The 16,129-nt window shown below is 46.5% G+C and overlaps 1 protein-coding gene across 1 annotated transcript; it reads right to left on the reverse strand.

The window, feature by feature from the left end:
- Positions 1-1,554: 1,554 nt before the first annotated feature.
- On the reverse strand, positions 1,555-14,146 carry LOC110500832 (E3 ubiquitin-protein ligase TRIM39). Its single transcript, XM_036956507.2, has 10 exons — positions 13,893-14,146; positions 12,797-12,924; positions 12,183-12,529; positions 11,696-11,891; positions 8,550-8,645; positions 6,362-6,595; positions 3,916-4,063; positions 3,153-3,179; positions 2,530-2,797; positions 1,555-2,242 (listed from the first exon to the last, which is right to left on the reverse strand). The coding sequence occupies exons 1-10, from the start codon at positions 13,897-13,899 to the stop codon at positions 1,972-1,974; spliced, it is 1,722 nt and encodes a 573-aa protein (XP_036812402.2). The 5' UTR covers positions 13,900-14,146; the 3' UTR covers positions 1,555-1,971.
- Positions 14,147-16,129: the final 1,983 nt, after the last annotated feature.

A 16,129-nucleotide genomic window follows, 5' to 3' on the forward strand; every position in this document is an offset into this window, starting at 1 on the left:
CTTTCCTCATCTGTACTGACGACCGTAACCTGGAGTATATCCGAGCAGCTAGGAGACTGAATCCGGGCGCTAAGGGGGGATCCTGCGCCTCCACAGTGCCCGGAGGGTCGTAGGTACGTGCCACTTGCTGTCCATGATCAATTGATTCGGTGGGCTCATAGTCTACACTCGTCGGGTCACCCGGGGATTTCGAGGACAGTGCGGGGTCTTAGGGGGAAGTACTGGTGGCCCACCTTAGTTAAGGACGTGTGGTTCTATGTCTCCTCCTGTTCGGTGTGCGCCCAGAGCAAAGCTCCTAGGCACTTGCCAAGAGGGAAGTTACAACCCCTCCCCGTTCCACAACGGCTGTGGTCCCATCTATCGGTGGACTTCCTCACTGATCTTCCCCCGTCTCAGGGAAACACAACGATCCTGGAAGTTGTGGATCGTTTCTCTAAGTCCTGCCGTCTTATCCCGTTGCCCGGTCTCCCTACGGCCCTACAGACTGCGGAGACTCTGTTCACCCACGTCTTCCGGCACTACGGGGTGCCCGAGGACATCATTTCTGATTGGGGTCCCCAGTTCACATCCCGAGTGTGGAAGGCATTTATGGAGCGTCTGGGGGTCTCGGTCAGCCTGAACTCGGGGTATCACCCGGAAAGTAATGGGCAGGTGGAGAGAGTGAACCAGGAGGTGGGTAGGTTTCTGCGGTCGTATTGCCATGACCGGCCAGGGGAGTGGGCAAGATACATCCCCTGGGCTGAAATGGCCCAGAACTCACTCCGCCACCAACATGTCACCGTTTCAGTGCGTGTTGGGCTACCAGCCGTTCCTGGCACCGTGGCATCAGAGCCAGACCGAGGCTCCTGCGGTGGAGGAGTGGGTGAAGCGCTCTCAGGAGACCTGGAGGGCCGCCCAGGAATCACTAAGACAGGCGAATGGACGGCAGAAGAGGAGCGCTGACCATCACCGCAGGGAGGCCCCCGTGTTCGCACCGGGGGACAGGGTCTGGCTCTCGACCCGAAACCTGACCCTCCGCCTGCCCTGCCGGAAACTGGGTCCGCAGTGTGTGGGGCCATTCAAAGTCCTGAGGAGGATAAACAAGGTGTGTTATCGATTACTACTTCCTTCGTATTATTGTATTAAACACTCGTTTCATGTGTCCCTCCTCAGGCCGGTGGTAGCTGGTCCCCTGCAGGATGGTGAGGTTCCGGAGGTACCTTGTTGGGGTTTTTGGGTTGGGGTTATTTAAGTTCAATTAGCCCGCCTGTGTTTGTAAGGGCTTGTTTGCTGTTTTGTCAAGGAGTGTTCCTGTTTTTTGTTGGGATTACCGCTGTACAACGTATGCACCAGTTAGTACATTGTTGGAGTGTTTTACGCCTGTGTTCTGCGTCACTTGTTTGCCAGCTGTTACTGTACAGAGAATAAAGTGGTTTGCTCCTCTGCTCTCTGCGCCTGACTCTACACCAATCACTCTTCAAGCGTTACAGTCTGTAGTTATGTTAACAGCTTCCAATTGACTTCTAGACTTAAAAATGTCCAAGGAATAATAAACACAGTGTTTCACAGTGAGGATTTTTTGAATATATGTTTTTTATTCAAAGAACCATCTCTTTAACAGATCCTTAACATGTTTAGTTGCTTAGCCTAACGTATGACCAGGGAAAACTCTGGGCTGTAGTTATAGGTAGGCCATCATTTGGGTCCCAAAATTGTTCCTGTTCCGATCACACCGTGAGGAACAACTCAGGCCCTTTTCAAGTGACTAAACTGTGATTGGTCAACCTCTGAGCAGAAGGGGGCACGTCATGTCATGGTTGTGTCTTAAATGCACTCCGACATAGTGCACTACTTTTGACTGAAGCTCTATGGGCCCTGGTCAAAAGGTAGTGCGCTCGCTACATAGTGTTAAAAGTAGTGCACTATACATCGTGTCAAAATTAGTGCACTCTAGGAATTGGGTGGCATTTGGCATGTAGGCTATGTCTCATCTCAGCTATGCTTCACTGCACTGATGATGAGCGGGGCTGCGTTCTTTCCCTCCTGATTGAGACAGGGGCTAAAGATGGGGTACAAACTCTCATTAAAGGTATCATCAAATGTGAAGAGGTGCGTTTGCTTCTTGACGTCGTAGAACGACACCTGGCCGCCTTCGTAGTCGAGGAAGATCCCGATCTTCTGGGGGTGAGAGGCCAGCTGCAGGGACAGTCGGGTGGATGCCAGAGCCTTGACCTCCCCACCTTTCAGCCACAGGCACCAGTACCTATGTGATGAGATGAGATTATTATTCTTGCTAAATATTACATCCATACAATTATGGGAGTTGATCACTATATATTTCGATTAAAATTAGATAAGTACTTTGCCACACTGATAAGTCATGATCTCTCCTAAACGGTTTGAATTCCGTTGAATGTGAAACCCTGTATGTGCTTTGTGCATACATTTGTTGAGGGATGTGTAGATTTAGATTTTTACTTTTGAATCCTTCAAAATGTATGGAATTTCAATTCAAAAAATATAAACATAATAAAAAAAGGCCCCCAGTACCCTCCATCGGGGCTCAGCTTGATCTCTCCCTTCCGGCGGGCCGATGCTCGCACCACGCCCACAGTCCAGGCAGTCTTACGGCCCACATCGACCTCCCAGTAATGGCGTCCCGAGGAGAGGCACTCGCATGCGAGCACGAAGAGGGCGGGGTTGAAGCGGCGAGTGCCTTCTGACTGGTTGTGCTTTCGTTCCTCGTACATCACCTGGCGACCATCCTCTGACAGGACCAGGTTCCTCTGGGCTGTGCCCGGGTCCAGGAACACCTCACCTGGAGGGGAGGAGCAGAGAGAGAGAAGAGGGTTGAGAACACTGCTGGTTCTATTGAGAACAGCATTGATTCTAATGAGAACATTGTAAGTCCTATTTAGAAGAGGATCGGTTCTATTGTAACCAGTCTGAGTTCCATTTAAAGCAATGTAAAACACTCTAGAGTAAACAACATATCACTTTCTTTCCACTAATACTGTATAGGTTTGTATCATTCCAAACTGTTATGACCCAGTGCTGCCACCATGTGGTGCGGAGTAGACAGAGCAGAAAAACTGAGGATCAACAAAGCCTCTGCTAAGTCAAATTCCCACCAATCTTTAAAAAGAGAAAAAGGGAACTCTAACTGTACTCACTTGCATAGTTCTGCAGCTTCCTTAGTTCTGTAAAGGAGAGGGAGAGACACACACAGTCAGAGACAGAGGGAGAGAGAGAGAAAGAGGGAGAGAGCGACAGTCAGAGGGAGTCAGAGTGAAAATCAGTCAGAGTTAGAGAGAGAGAAAGAAAGAAAGAGGGAGAGAGAGGAGGAATGAGAGAGAGAGAAAGAATGAGAGAGAGAGAGAAAGAGAAACAGTCAGAGAGGGAGTCGGCTAGTCAAAGTCACAGCAGACACATGTTGGAATTGGAGGCAAACAGACAGTGCTAATCCCACCACCTGTGAGGGTATCAGTATGACAGCCTGTTGTTGCCATCTCATTACTGACAGATGGCTGAACTTTGGCATCTACTATGCTTCACTATGTATCCCATCTGATGACTCACTCTCTATATAGAGATGACCTAGATATCTCTGATTGAGTCGCACCTAGACATTGATCTAAGGTCAGTTTTGTGTTTTTTTTCCTGCACTATAGTTGAGGTAAGGATTTGAGGAAGGGAAGCTGATCCTAGATCAGTGCTTATGGCTATAGCTAACTTGTACCTGGAGAGATGGGATTTGGCCACATGAAGTGAGGTCACACAACAGGAAGCAAGTGACTATATTTGTCTCTGGAATTACACCTTTTTAAAACATACTGCTCCACTTTTTAATAGTGCCTTATACTGCAGGAAGTGCACTACTGTACATGGCAAACAAGGTAAGATTTGCTCTATGTAATAATAGCAGATTTTGCCCACCTTTTCCATACAGCCTCTTGATTTCTTCCTGGAACTTGTCGACGAGAGCACTGACGGATGATTGGATGGTACCCAGGTACAGGTCAGTGTTCACACTCACTCCTGACCAATCAATGGGCTCCGGGAGGAGCGCTAGGGCGGACAGTCTCTGCAGGAGAGGACAAGGCGGGGTTTAAGCAATGGTGGAAAAAGTACTAAATTGTCATACTTGAGTAAAAGTAAAGATACCTTAATAGAGAATCACTCAAAAGTGAAATTCACCCAGTAAAATACTACTTGAGTAAAAGTCTAAAAGTATTTTGTTTTAAGTGTACTTAAGTATCAAAAGTAAATTGAATTGCTAAAATGTACTTAAGTATAAAAAGTAAAAGTAAAATAATATATAATTTCAAGTTCCTTATATTAAGCAAACCAGATGGCACGATTTTTTAATATTTGTTATTGACGGATAGCCAGTGGCACACTCCAACACTCAGACATCATTTACAAACAAAGCATTTGTGTTTAGTGAGTCCCCCAGATCAGAGGCAGTAGGGGTGACCAGGGACGTTCTCTTGATAAGTGTGTGAATTGGACCATTTTCCTGTCAAAATGTACTTTTGGGTGTCAGGGAAAATGTATGGAGTAAAATGTACATTATTTTCTTGAGGAATGTAGTGAAGTAAAAGTTGCCAAAAATATAAATAGTAAAGTAAAGTACAGATACCCTAAAAAAACAACTTAAGTGTTTTTTACTTAAGTACGTTACACCACTGGGTTTAAAAGAGCGTGTGGGTCTCTCTCTCTGTGTTTCTGTGTGTATGTACAGTGCCTTGCGAAAGTATTCGGCCCCCTTGAACTTTGCGACCTTTTGCCACATTTCAGGCTTCAAACATGAAGATATAAAACTGTATTTTTTTGTAAAGAATCAACAAGTGGGACACAATCATGAAGTGGAACGACATTTATTGGATATTTCAAACTTTTTTAACAAATCAAAAACTGAAAAATTGGGCTTGCAAAATTATTCATCCCCTTTACTTTCAGTGCAGCAAACTCTCTCCAGAAGTTCAGTGAGGATCTCTGAATGATCCAATGTTGACCTAAATGACTAATGATGATAAATACAATCCACCTGTGTGTAATCAAGTCTCCGTATAAATGCACCTGCACTGTGATAGTCTCAGAGGTCCGTTAAAAGCGCAGAGAGCATCATGAAGAACAAGGAACACACCAGGCAGGTCCGAGATACTGTTGTGAAGAAGTTTAAAGCCGGATTTGGATACGAAAAGATTTCCCAAGCTTTAAACATCCCAAGGAGCACTGTGCAAGCGATAATATTGAAATGGAAGGAGTATCAGACCACTGCAAATCTACCAAGACCTGGCCGTCCCTCTAAACTTTCAGCTCATACAAGGAGAAGACTGATCAGAGATGCAGCCAAGAGGCCCATGATCACTCTGGATGAACTGCAGAGATCTACAGCTGAGGTGGGAGACTCTGTCCATAGGACAACAATCAGTCGTATATTGCACAAATCTGGCCTTTATGGAAGAGTGGCAAGAAGAAAGCCATTTCTTAAAGATATCCATAAAAAGTGTCGTTTAAAGTTTGCCACAAGCCACCTGGGAGACACACCAAACATGTGGAAGAAGGTGCTCTGGTCAGATGAAACCAAAATTGAACTTTTTGGCAACAATGCAAAACGTTATGTTTGGTGTAAAAGCAACCCTGAACACACCATCCCCACTGTCAAACATGGTGGTGGCAGCATCATGGTTTGGGCCTGATTTTCTTCAGCAGGGACAGGGAAGATGGTTAAAATTGATGGGAAGATGGATGGAGCCAAATACAGGACCATTCTGGAAGAAAACCTGATGGAGTCTGCAAAAGACCTGAGACTGGGATGGAGATTTGTCTTCCAACAAGACAATGATCCAAAACACAAAGCAAAATCTACAATGGAATGGTTCATAAATAAACATATCCAGGTGTTAGAATGGCCAAGTCAAAGTCCAGACCTGAATCCAATCGAGAATCTGTGGAAAGAACTGAAAACTGCTGTTCACAAATGCTCTCCATCCAACCTCACTGAGCTCGAGCTGTTTTGCAAGGAGGAATGGGAAAAAATGTCAGTCTCTCAATGTGCAAAACTGATAGAGACATACCCCAAGCGACTTACAGCTGTAATCGCAGCAAAAGGTGGCGCTACAAAGTATTAACTTAAGGGGGCTGAATAATTTTGCACGCCCAATTTTTCAGTTTTTGATTTGTTAAAAAAGTTTGAAATATCCAATAAATGTCGTTCCACTTCATGATTGTGTCCCACTTGTTGTTGATTCTTCACAAAAAAATACAGTTTTATATCTTTATGTTTGAAGCCTGAAATGTGGCAAAAGGTCGCAAAGTTCAAGGGGGCCGAATACTTTCGCAAGGCACTGTATCTCCTCGTTGTGTTGGAGCCAACCTGGAGGAAGATGACTTTGTCCTGGTTCTGTGCCAGGGCTTCCAACTCTTCGTTCCTCTTCCTGAGATGACTCAGGTCGCTCTCCAGTCCTCGGGCCAGCTCCTGGGCATGCCTCTCAGCCTCGCGCTGCCTCGTAGCGATCAGCTCCACCAGCTCAGCCTGGCTCTGCTCCACTAGACACTGAAGCTCCGCGTACACCTGCCAGCTCTCCTCCAACTCCTTCTGAGCACTGCTCTAAAGACATAGTAGAGGTTATGGCTAGACATACTGAGAGGTTATAGTGGCATATTGTTGCAAATTGTCGTGCAATTAAACAGAACGCCTTTACTTCAGATCAACATGTTAACAACTCCTCCAAAACTCACTCATTCAATCCTCACACCTCAGTTTATGCACAATGTGCCTGATACACTCTTAACCGAGATGAAGTGGCATACAGGGACACATCTCTAGCTCCTTCTGAGAACTGCTCTGAAGATACATAGAGATGGTAGAAGAGGTTATAGGGACAGAGACATACTGCAGAGACATACAGCAACACCTGCCAGCTCTCCTCCAGTTCCTTCGGAGCCCTGCTTAATAGTCAGAGATGGACTAGGTTATAAAGACATACTGCACATAGAGTAGCATACTGCAGCATCAATGCAGCTACAGCTGGCAGCTCTCTCCCAACTCCCTCTGGGCACTGCTCTTAAGATGGGGAGATACGGGAGAGAGGTTTTAGAGTTAAAACACACAGCAGCCTGAGGTCGGTGTTTGAGTGATGTAAAATAACTCTAAAGCTGTTAAAGCTCTGTTTGGCACACATGCAGCACAACTGGCCTAACCGGTTCGTCTGTCCTATAGGCAAATATCTACCTGCTTGAGTTGGGGGAACCAGTACGTGTTTTGTTATGTTTCCTTTCCAAGTCACAAGTCAATGTGATAACATATGGAAAGAGTGTTATATTACCTAGTTGTAGACATTTGAGGACAAGAGATTGAAAGATTATGAGAGCACAGGAAATCAAAACCTATGGGGAAAAAACAAAAACAAAGCAGATTGTCTCTCCCTCTCTCCCTTTCTCTAAGTCGGAAAGTCACCCACCAAGATATCCTCGCCCTCAGTAACCTCATCCCCATTGTATTTCCAAATACGGGTCAAGTGGACCACGGTCTGCACTCTATTTACAGTCAATATCTGACCAGGAGACTTGTCACCCAGTGTAGCTGTGAACCTAGGCTGGCTTGGTAAATAACCAACACTGCTTATGAATTTGAGAGCGGTTACATTCTACAGGCCTTGTCTCTCAAGCTGTTGCCCTAAACAAGTGGCGGGGTGACCGTTTTGTTGTGTTTCGAATCCCGGATTTCTTCACACAGTAATTCTATCTGCTGACCTCTTTAATCTGCGAAGGGAGTTTCCAGGAGGTCGTAGGTAAGGACTATAGGGTAAAAACAGGGTGAGGGGGACACAAGTAAATGTTTGCACTTGCCACACCGGTTAGTCTGCCTTGGCTTATGGGGTTGGACCAGAGCCATTACAAAACAACCAAGTAACGATTTCTGTGGTAGGCTAGAGTATGGACACTGTGTTATATGGGGACACTGTGTTATATGGGGACACTGTGTTATAAGGGGGCACTGTATTGTATGGGACACTATGGGGGGATGCGACTATGTGGATTGATTTTATTTATATATTGTAAGTTTATTCATCCATATGTCCGATCAAGACCAATATTTATTTTACAGAAATAATAGAACCTAAAAAACAAAAAGCCAGGGTCAAGAGGTAGTTTGACAATCAGCCATAGCTTACTGTAAAACGGGTAGGCAACTGCAGGAATTCTGCATAAAAAAAAAGGCGTGATCGTTTCTCAATGTTATCAAGGTATGAAATTATTGTTATCATTATTATATTTTCTAATTCAATCTCTTTTTGTGCTTAGTTGTGGTAAATTTGCGTGCAGCGTGCAAATTATTATAATTATGTTCCCGCCACCGACCATCCGTTCTGACAAAAATCGACCTGCGGCTGAATCTAGAGGCCTGCCCCTGCTGTACTATTGACTATTGTTGTTTTTCTATTTTTCTATTGTTGTTTTGCCCAAATGAACACAACCCAGCTCACTCTCACTCAACCAAACAGCACAAAAGACAAAGTTGACGCATTTCGATGACATCAACATTTATACAATGGACTCACTTTGATGACCCGTATTGACTGTTTGATCTCCTCCAGCTTCTTGGTCCGCTCCTTGATCATGTATTTCAGCTCCGACCTCCTCTTGCCCAAATAATTCTGTGTGAGAGCAGGGTTCATTTTCATAAAACATCTCATGGTAGCTAATCTGGGGTCAGTTTTGTCTATTAAATCATAAGATTGCATCGGCCCTAGATCAGCACCCAGATCCAAGAGATACTGTTTAATACTCTACATTATACACATAAGGCAGGTTCACTGGACTTCATTTATCAATTTTTACATGTAAAGACACAAGCTGATATGGAGTAGTCTATGGGCTATAAACAGCTGTATAGTTAAGCAATAAGGCACGAGGGGGGTTGGTATAGGGCCAATATACCATGGCCAAGGGCTGTTCGTATGAACGACGCTACGCGGATTGCCTGGATACAGCCCTCAGCCGTGGTATATTGGCCATATAGCGCAAACCCTGAGGTGCCTTATTGCTATTATAAACTGGTTACCAACGTAATTAGAGCAGTATAAATGTATGTTTGTTACGAGGAGTGGAACAGGGGAACCCAAGAGCAGACTCAGACGAGGAGACTGGGATGAAGGTATAGAAATCCCATAAGAGGGAGGGGCACAGAATGTGACGGCTGGGCACCCAGCAGCACTCCTCTGGCCCGTATCCCTCCCAGTCCACCAGGTACTGCCAGCCACGACCCCGACGGTGCACATCCAAAAGTTGCTGGACGGTATAGGCAGGATGGTCATCGATGAGCCGAGGGGGTGGCGGAGCTGCTACAGGAGGAGACAGGGGACTGGAGCAGACAGGTTTATCAGGGAAACATGGAAGTTAGGATGGATCCTGAGAGAGGCTGAGTATCAAGGGTTAATGACACGGGGGGGGATTTCTTCGATGCCACCTTCAACGGCAGGTCCTTCGAAGAGAGCCATACTTTTTGGCCCGGGGTGTAGATTAGAGCTGAGGCCCGGCCACGGTTGGCTTGGGACTGGGTCCTGTTGGAGGCATGAAGAAGGGCAGCAGGCAACAGGTCTGCAGTCTCCCTGGAGGACGGGAGCTTGGAGAGGGGAATGAAGTGAGCGCAATTTTGGAAAACCTGTCAATAATGGTGAGGATGACGGAGTTCCTGTTAGATGCGGGAAGGCCAGTGACGAAGTCCAGAGCTATGTGTGACCAGGGATGACTGGGTATTGGAAGAGGGTGGAGCAGACCAGAAGTGGGTTTGGTGGATGTTTTGCTCAGGGCACAAACGAACAGGCTGAGACAAACTCCCGGACATCTCTCTACATGGTGGGCCACCAAAAGCGTTGACGCAGGAAGGCGAGGGTCCGGGTCATTCCAGAGTTATAGGTGAGGTGGGTAGAATGGCCCCACTGAAGAACATCAGAGCGAACACAATCAGGAACAAACAGAGCATTACTAGGACCGTTACCCGGGTCAGGCTGGTTGAAAAAAAGTGGAGACAAAGTGACCAACCTGGCCACAGTATAGGCAGCTCTTAGCGCCAATTCGCCACTGACTCTTCTGGAGAGAGATTGGCCGGACGAGCTGCATGGGTTCCAGATCTGGGAGTGCCTTGGAAAGGGATGCAGTCAGAGAAGGAGGACAAGGCACTGAAGCAGATGTTATGGGGCATGCAATGATAACCTACCCTCTCCCTCCGACGCTCACGGAGACGGTTGTCGATGCGGATAGCAAGAGAGTTGAGTTCATCAAGTCCATCAGGCTCATCCCTGGGCACAGTGAGCGCGTTCCGGAATGCTCCTTGAAGGGCCTCCTCATTCCAGCCACTCTTAGTGACGAGGATGCGAAACTCACATGCCATCTCAGCAAAACTATGGGAGCCTTGATGGAGGGACAGGAGTCAATTAGCGGCATCCTTACCGCAGACCAGGTGGTCGAAGACTGTCTTCATCTCCTACGTGAATCTGGAGTACTGAGAGTACTGTCTCTCCCACACCGCCGTGGCCCAGGAAAGCGCTGCTCCATGGAGGCAGCCAATCAGGAAGGAAATCTTGGCCTGTTCGCTAGCATAAGAGGAGGGCTGTTGCTCAAATACTAGTGAACATTGTACCAAAAATGCTCTGCAAGCTCAGAGGTTGCCATAGTAATGCTCGGGAGTTGGAACAAACAGCTCCTGGAGTGGAGAAGAATGGCTTGGGACTGGTTGTGAGCTCTGGGCGAAGGTTCCGTGAAAACTCCTTGATGTGCTCCAGAAGGGTTTTTAGGGCTTGGTCATGTTGCTCGAGCAGGGCACCTTGGCCAGCGAGGGTTTGGTAGAGAGTATTTGAGTCTGCTGGGTTCATCTCTTTGGCCAGATCGTACTGTTACAATGAGTGGAACAAGGGAACCCAAGAGCAGACTCAGATGAGGAGACTGGGATGAAGTAACCAAGGTATTTATTGAAACACAGGGGGAAGACGGAGTGCAGGCTAGGGGAAGCTCGGGTGGGTTGCAGGAAACCAGGTGTGGAGGCTGAGGCTGGAGCGAGAGGGGTTGGGACAGGGTAAGCAGGTCCGGAGGGGAATCCAAGGGAGTAGTAGAGTGGGGAATCCAGGACAGAGTAGCAGGATGATGAGACGTGGAACTGGAGACAGGGACCAGAGTCAGAGCGGGAGGAATGAGCATAGATTATGATCTGGCAGTGTGGAAGTGGCAGGGCTGATTATTTGTAGAGGTCTTGATTAAGGAACTGGTTACAGCTGGTGGGGATCTGCTCTGACTCCAGCACACCTGTCTCCTCCCACACAATCACACAGACACACACACAAGGAGATGGGGAGAGGGAGAGAGTACTGGGGGAGTGGTGGCAGTTCAAGGAGACACAGGATAAGCAGTAGAGGGAGTTGCACGAACAGATGTGACAATGTTTTGTCATACCCGGGGTATAAAGTCTGATATACAACGACTGTCAGCCAATCAGCATTCAGGGATAGAACCACCCATTTTTTATTGTAACTTTTACTTTGGGCATTACTCTATCAATGCAATTTTGACCCACGATGGACTCCAGAGCGCCACAAGACTGCGAGAGAAACAATCTCATCAGCTAAAATGTAAACCTGCTGAGCTAATGCCTGCCTTTCTATCTGCCTACTGTCCCCATCCACCCTACCACCCTGTTCTTCCCTGGACTCACCATCTTTTTCTTCCACTCGCGGTCAACCGAGACGATCTCGTGAGTCTTGTGGGTGGCCTCGGCACAGGAGATACAGACACAGCCGTGGTCGTTGCGGCAGTAGACTTCCAGCAGGCGCTCATGCTTCTTACAGAGCTTCTCCTCCAGATGATGCACAGGCTCCACGAGGCGGTGAAACGTCAGAGACTTCACCTTCCTGTGTTAACATTCATTTTAGGTTAGGTGTGTTGGCGGTAACAAAGGAATGGTGTGCTTTTCTGGGCATAGTCATGTGGTCCGCGGGGTTAGAAACAAGGAAGGTTGACTCCCATAAATTACTGCTGCAACAAGATTTTTTTTTAAATCACCTTTCACCTTTTTTGGAATTCCAAGGACACAACAGGGGATGTTTATCTAAATCTCACAGTTAGATGTACGATGACGTAAAATGTGAAAGAAATAAAGAGAAGAAGATAAAAGCAAATCAATTATTTGTGTTATTTCTCACTTATGATGTCGGAGATGTGCCTCACAGAATGACCCTGGACAGTTGAGACACGACTTCAGTGCCCTCATCTTCCTCCCGATGCACGCATCACACGGCACCTCGCCTGCCCGGGCAAACTCTCCACCCTCCGCCGCAGCTGCTGGTGACTCTCCATGAACCCTGTGACCCGCCACCGGACTCCCAGCCACCACACCCCCCTTCGTGTTTGGTGAAACAGCCCCTACTTCGAGGCCCTGGAAGTGGGCAGCGATCTCGGCGAGGACCCGGTTGATGCTGAGCTCCGGCCTCCGGCTGTAGCTCTTCTTACACATGGGGCACAGGAACTTCTTGCTGTGGTCCCAGTAGCCCTTAGGAGGAGGAGCAGCAGGAGAAGAAGGTTATTGATTCATTTTCCTTATAGTCCATGAAAACACACACACCCACGAGGGGTTGGAATAACAGCGTCAGTTTCAGCCACCCCTCATAGCCGCGTTCCTCTCTATTGCTCTAGTTTTTCCTAGCCACTGAACTTTTGCTTCTGCTTTGCCTACTCTTTGGGCTCTAGGCCAGGTAACTGCAAAGTACCTTGTGATAGCTGCTGATGTAACAAGGGCTTTATAAAGTAAATGTGATACCTGCAGACAGGCCTTGCAGAAGCTGTGTCCGCAGGGGGTAGAGACGGGCTCCACGAAGACCTCCAGGCAGATAGAACACTGGAACGACTCCTCCGACAGGGTTCCCCCCCTCCCTGGGGAACTCACACCTTGACGGGGGAGAGAGAGAGAGAGAGCGAGAGATAGAGAGAGTGGGTGAGACAGAGACCGCGTGTGTGGGTGAGTGAGTGTGTAAGAGAGGCAGAGAGAGAAAAAGAGAGGAAAGAGAGAGGAGATAGGCGAGAGAGAGTGTTCATGGCTGGTTAACAAAAAATGACAGGAAATTCAAAAGAGCTCAACAGCTCTAACTTCATTCATGCACTACCTGCAATTAAACACAAATACAAACACCAACACAAGGCTCGCTCACTCCTATCAGGAAACGGGTTGTGAAAAAGATTGATCCGTATGCTTCAGCTGTAAACCAACCCTGGAATGTCGAAATGCAGGCTGTACCTCTACCATGCACCTGCTCTAGGTTTAAAGAACAACTAATCATCCTGGATGGTACCACACAGTTTGGTTGTGTCTCAAATTGCACCATATTGCCTATTTAGAGCACTTCTTTTCAAAGGTAGTGAGTGCACTGTGCCTATATAAACTGAAATGACACCAGCCATGTTTCAATAAATGCCTTTTCAACTTCCAATAACGATACTCTTTTAGCAAAACTTCAGCTCCTCAAATACAGGAAGTTTGACATTTTGAAGTGAGAGCATATGGCAGAATCACCCATGTCAATTTCTACACAAGTATCATCAAATTCATGCACAAAAAAATACCCAAAAAAGACACTAATAATTCACATTGACTTTCAATCACAATGTGGGACCTTGATCATTTCTCCTCCCACACCACTGAGTCAGATTTTTGTACGTTATGTTCCATACTACATCAATATTTCTTTAAACAGACTGATGAAAACTATTCAACCACATACTGTGAAAAAACTCCAATGTCCAAGAAAGTTTACAATCATTACTGGTAACCAATTCGAGGTTAACCTATGAGATTGCGATTATATAACAGGCCTATGAAAGGGATCAAAGGTCATTATATATAAAGGTATATAACTTACTCTGCATGCTGATGAAGTTTTCCTGATTTTCTTGTGTGAGTCCACACAGTGCCGTGTCTCTGTACAGTCCTCTGGGTGTTGGAGCCCCACACCACTGTATAGTATCATACAGGCCGTCTGTCTATGTAAAGCCACAACAGGTTTTGGCCCTGTGAAAACTAACTCACTACAGTGCCCCACCCGCTCTCTCTCTTAACATCACATGCACTGTAGTATCTCTCTTTCCCCTTCTTCCTTTGCTCTGAGTAATATGCACTCTGTGGGTGTGTCCAAACTTCACCTGGGCCTGTATTTACAAAGCAGAAGTGCTGATCTAGGATCAGGCCCCTTTGTCATATTCATTATGGTTAAAATGCAAAGCTGATCCTAGATCAGCAATCCTAATCAGATGCTTTATGACTACAGTACCTAGTAGAAAATGTGTGCCTAACTCATCTCCACCTTTTCTCACACCCTCCTCCCCCAATATCCAGAAATCTCAATTTAATTTTTTGTATTTTTTATTTATTTAACCTTTATTTAACCAGGTAGGCAAGTTGAGGTCAAGTTCTCATTTACAATTGCGACCTGGCCAAGATAAAGCAAAGCATTTCGACACATACAACAACACAGAGTTACACATGGAGTAAAACAAACATACAGTCAGTAATACAGTAGAAAAATAAGTCGATATACAATGTGAGCAAATGAGGTGAGATAAGGGAGGTAAAGGCAAAAAAAGGCCATGGTGGTGAAGTATATTCAATATAGCAAGCAAAACACTGGAATGGTAGATTTGCAGTAGAAGAATGTGCAAAGTAGAGTTAGAAATAATGAGGTGGAAAGGAGCAAAATAAATAAACAAATAAATAAATACAGTAGGGGAAGAGGTAGTTGTTTGGGCTAAATTATAGGTGGGCTATGTACAGGTGCAGTAATCTGTGAGCTGCTCTGACAGATGGTGCTTAAAGCTAGTGAGGGAGATAAGTGTTTCCAGTTTCAGAGATTTTTGTAGTTCGTTCCAGTCATTGGCAGCAGAGAACTGGAATGAGAGGCGGCCAAAGGAAGAATTGGTTTTGGGGGTGACCAGCGAGCTGAGATAAGGGGGGACTTTACATAGCAGGGTCTTGTAGATGACCTGGAGCCAGTGGGTTTGGCGACGAGTATGAAGCGAAGGCCAGCCAACGCGAGCGTACAGGTCGCAGTGGTGGGTAGTATATGGGGCTTTGGTAACAAAACGGATGGCACTGTGATAGACAGCATCCAATTTATTGAGTAGGGTATTGGAGGCTATTTTGTAAATGACATCGCCGAAGTCGAGGATCGGTAGGATGGTCAGTTTTACAAGGGTATGTTTGGCAGCATGAAGGACGCTTTGTTGCGAAATAGGAAGCCAATTCTAGATTTAACTTTGGATTGGAGATGTTTGATGTGAGTCTGGAAGGAGAGTTTACAGTCTAACCAGACACCTAGGTATTTGTAGTTGTCCACATATTCTAAGTCAGAACTGTCCAGAGTAGTGATGTTGGACGGGCGGGCAGGTGCAGGCAGAGATAGGTTGAAGTGCATGCATTTAGTTTTACTTGTATTTAAGAGCAGTTGGAGGCCACGGAAGTAGAGTTGAATGGCATTGAAGCTCGTCTGTTAACACAGTATCCAAAGAAGGGCCAGAAGTATACAGAATGGTGTCGTCTACGTAGAGGTGGATCAGAGACTTACCAGCAGCAAGAGCGACCTCATTGATGTATTCAGAGAAGAGAGTCGGCCCAAGAATTGAAACCTGTGGCACCCCCATAGAGCCTGCCAGAGGCCCGGACAACAGGCCCTCCGATTTGTCACACTGAACTCTATCAGAGAAGTAGTTGGTGAACCAGGCGAGGCAATAATTTGAGAAACCAAGGCTATCGAGTCTTCCGATGAGGATGTGGTGATTGACAGAGTCGAAAGCCTTGACCAGGTCAATGAATACTGCAGAGTATTGTTTCTTATCGATGGCAGTTAAGACATCGTTTAGGACCTTGAGCGTGGCTGAGGTGCACCCATGACCAGCTCTGAAACCAGATTGCATAGCGGAGAAGGGATTCGAAATGGTCGGTAATCTATTTGTTGACTTGGCTTTCGAAGACCTTAGAAAGGCAGGGTAGGATAGATATAGGTCTGTAGCAGTTTGGGTCAAGAGTGGCCCCCACTTGGAAGAGGGGGATGACTGCAGCTGCTTTCCAATCTTTGGGATACTCAGACGACACGAAACAGAGGTT

Source organism: Oncorhynchus mykiss, chromosome 21 (genome assembly GCF_057628025.1).
Source record: "Oncorhynchus mykiss isolate SJ-2025 chromosome 21, ASM5762802v1, whole genome shotgun sequence".
In the NCBI taxonomy this organism is placed as follows: Eukaryota; Metazoa; Chordata; class Actinopteri; order Salmoniformes; family Salmonidae; genus Oncorhynchus; species Oncorhynchus mykiss.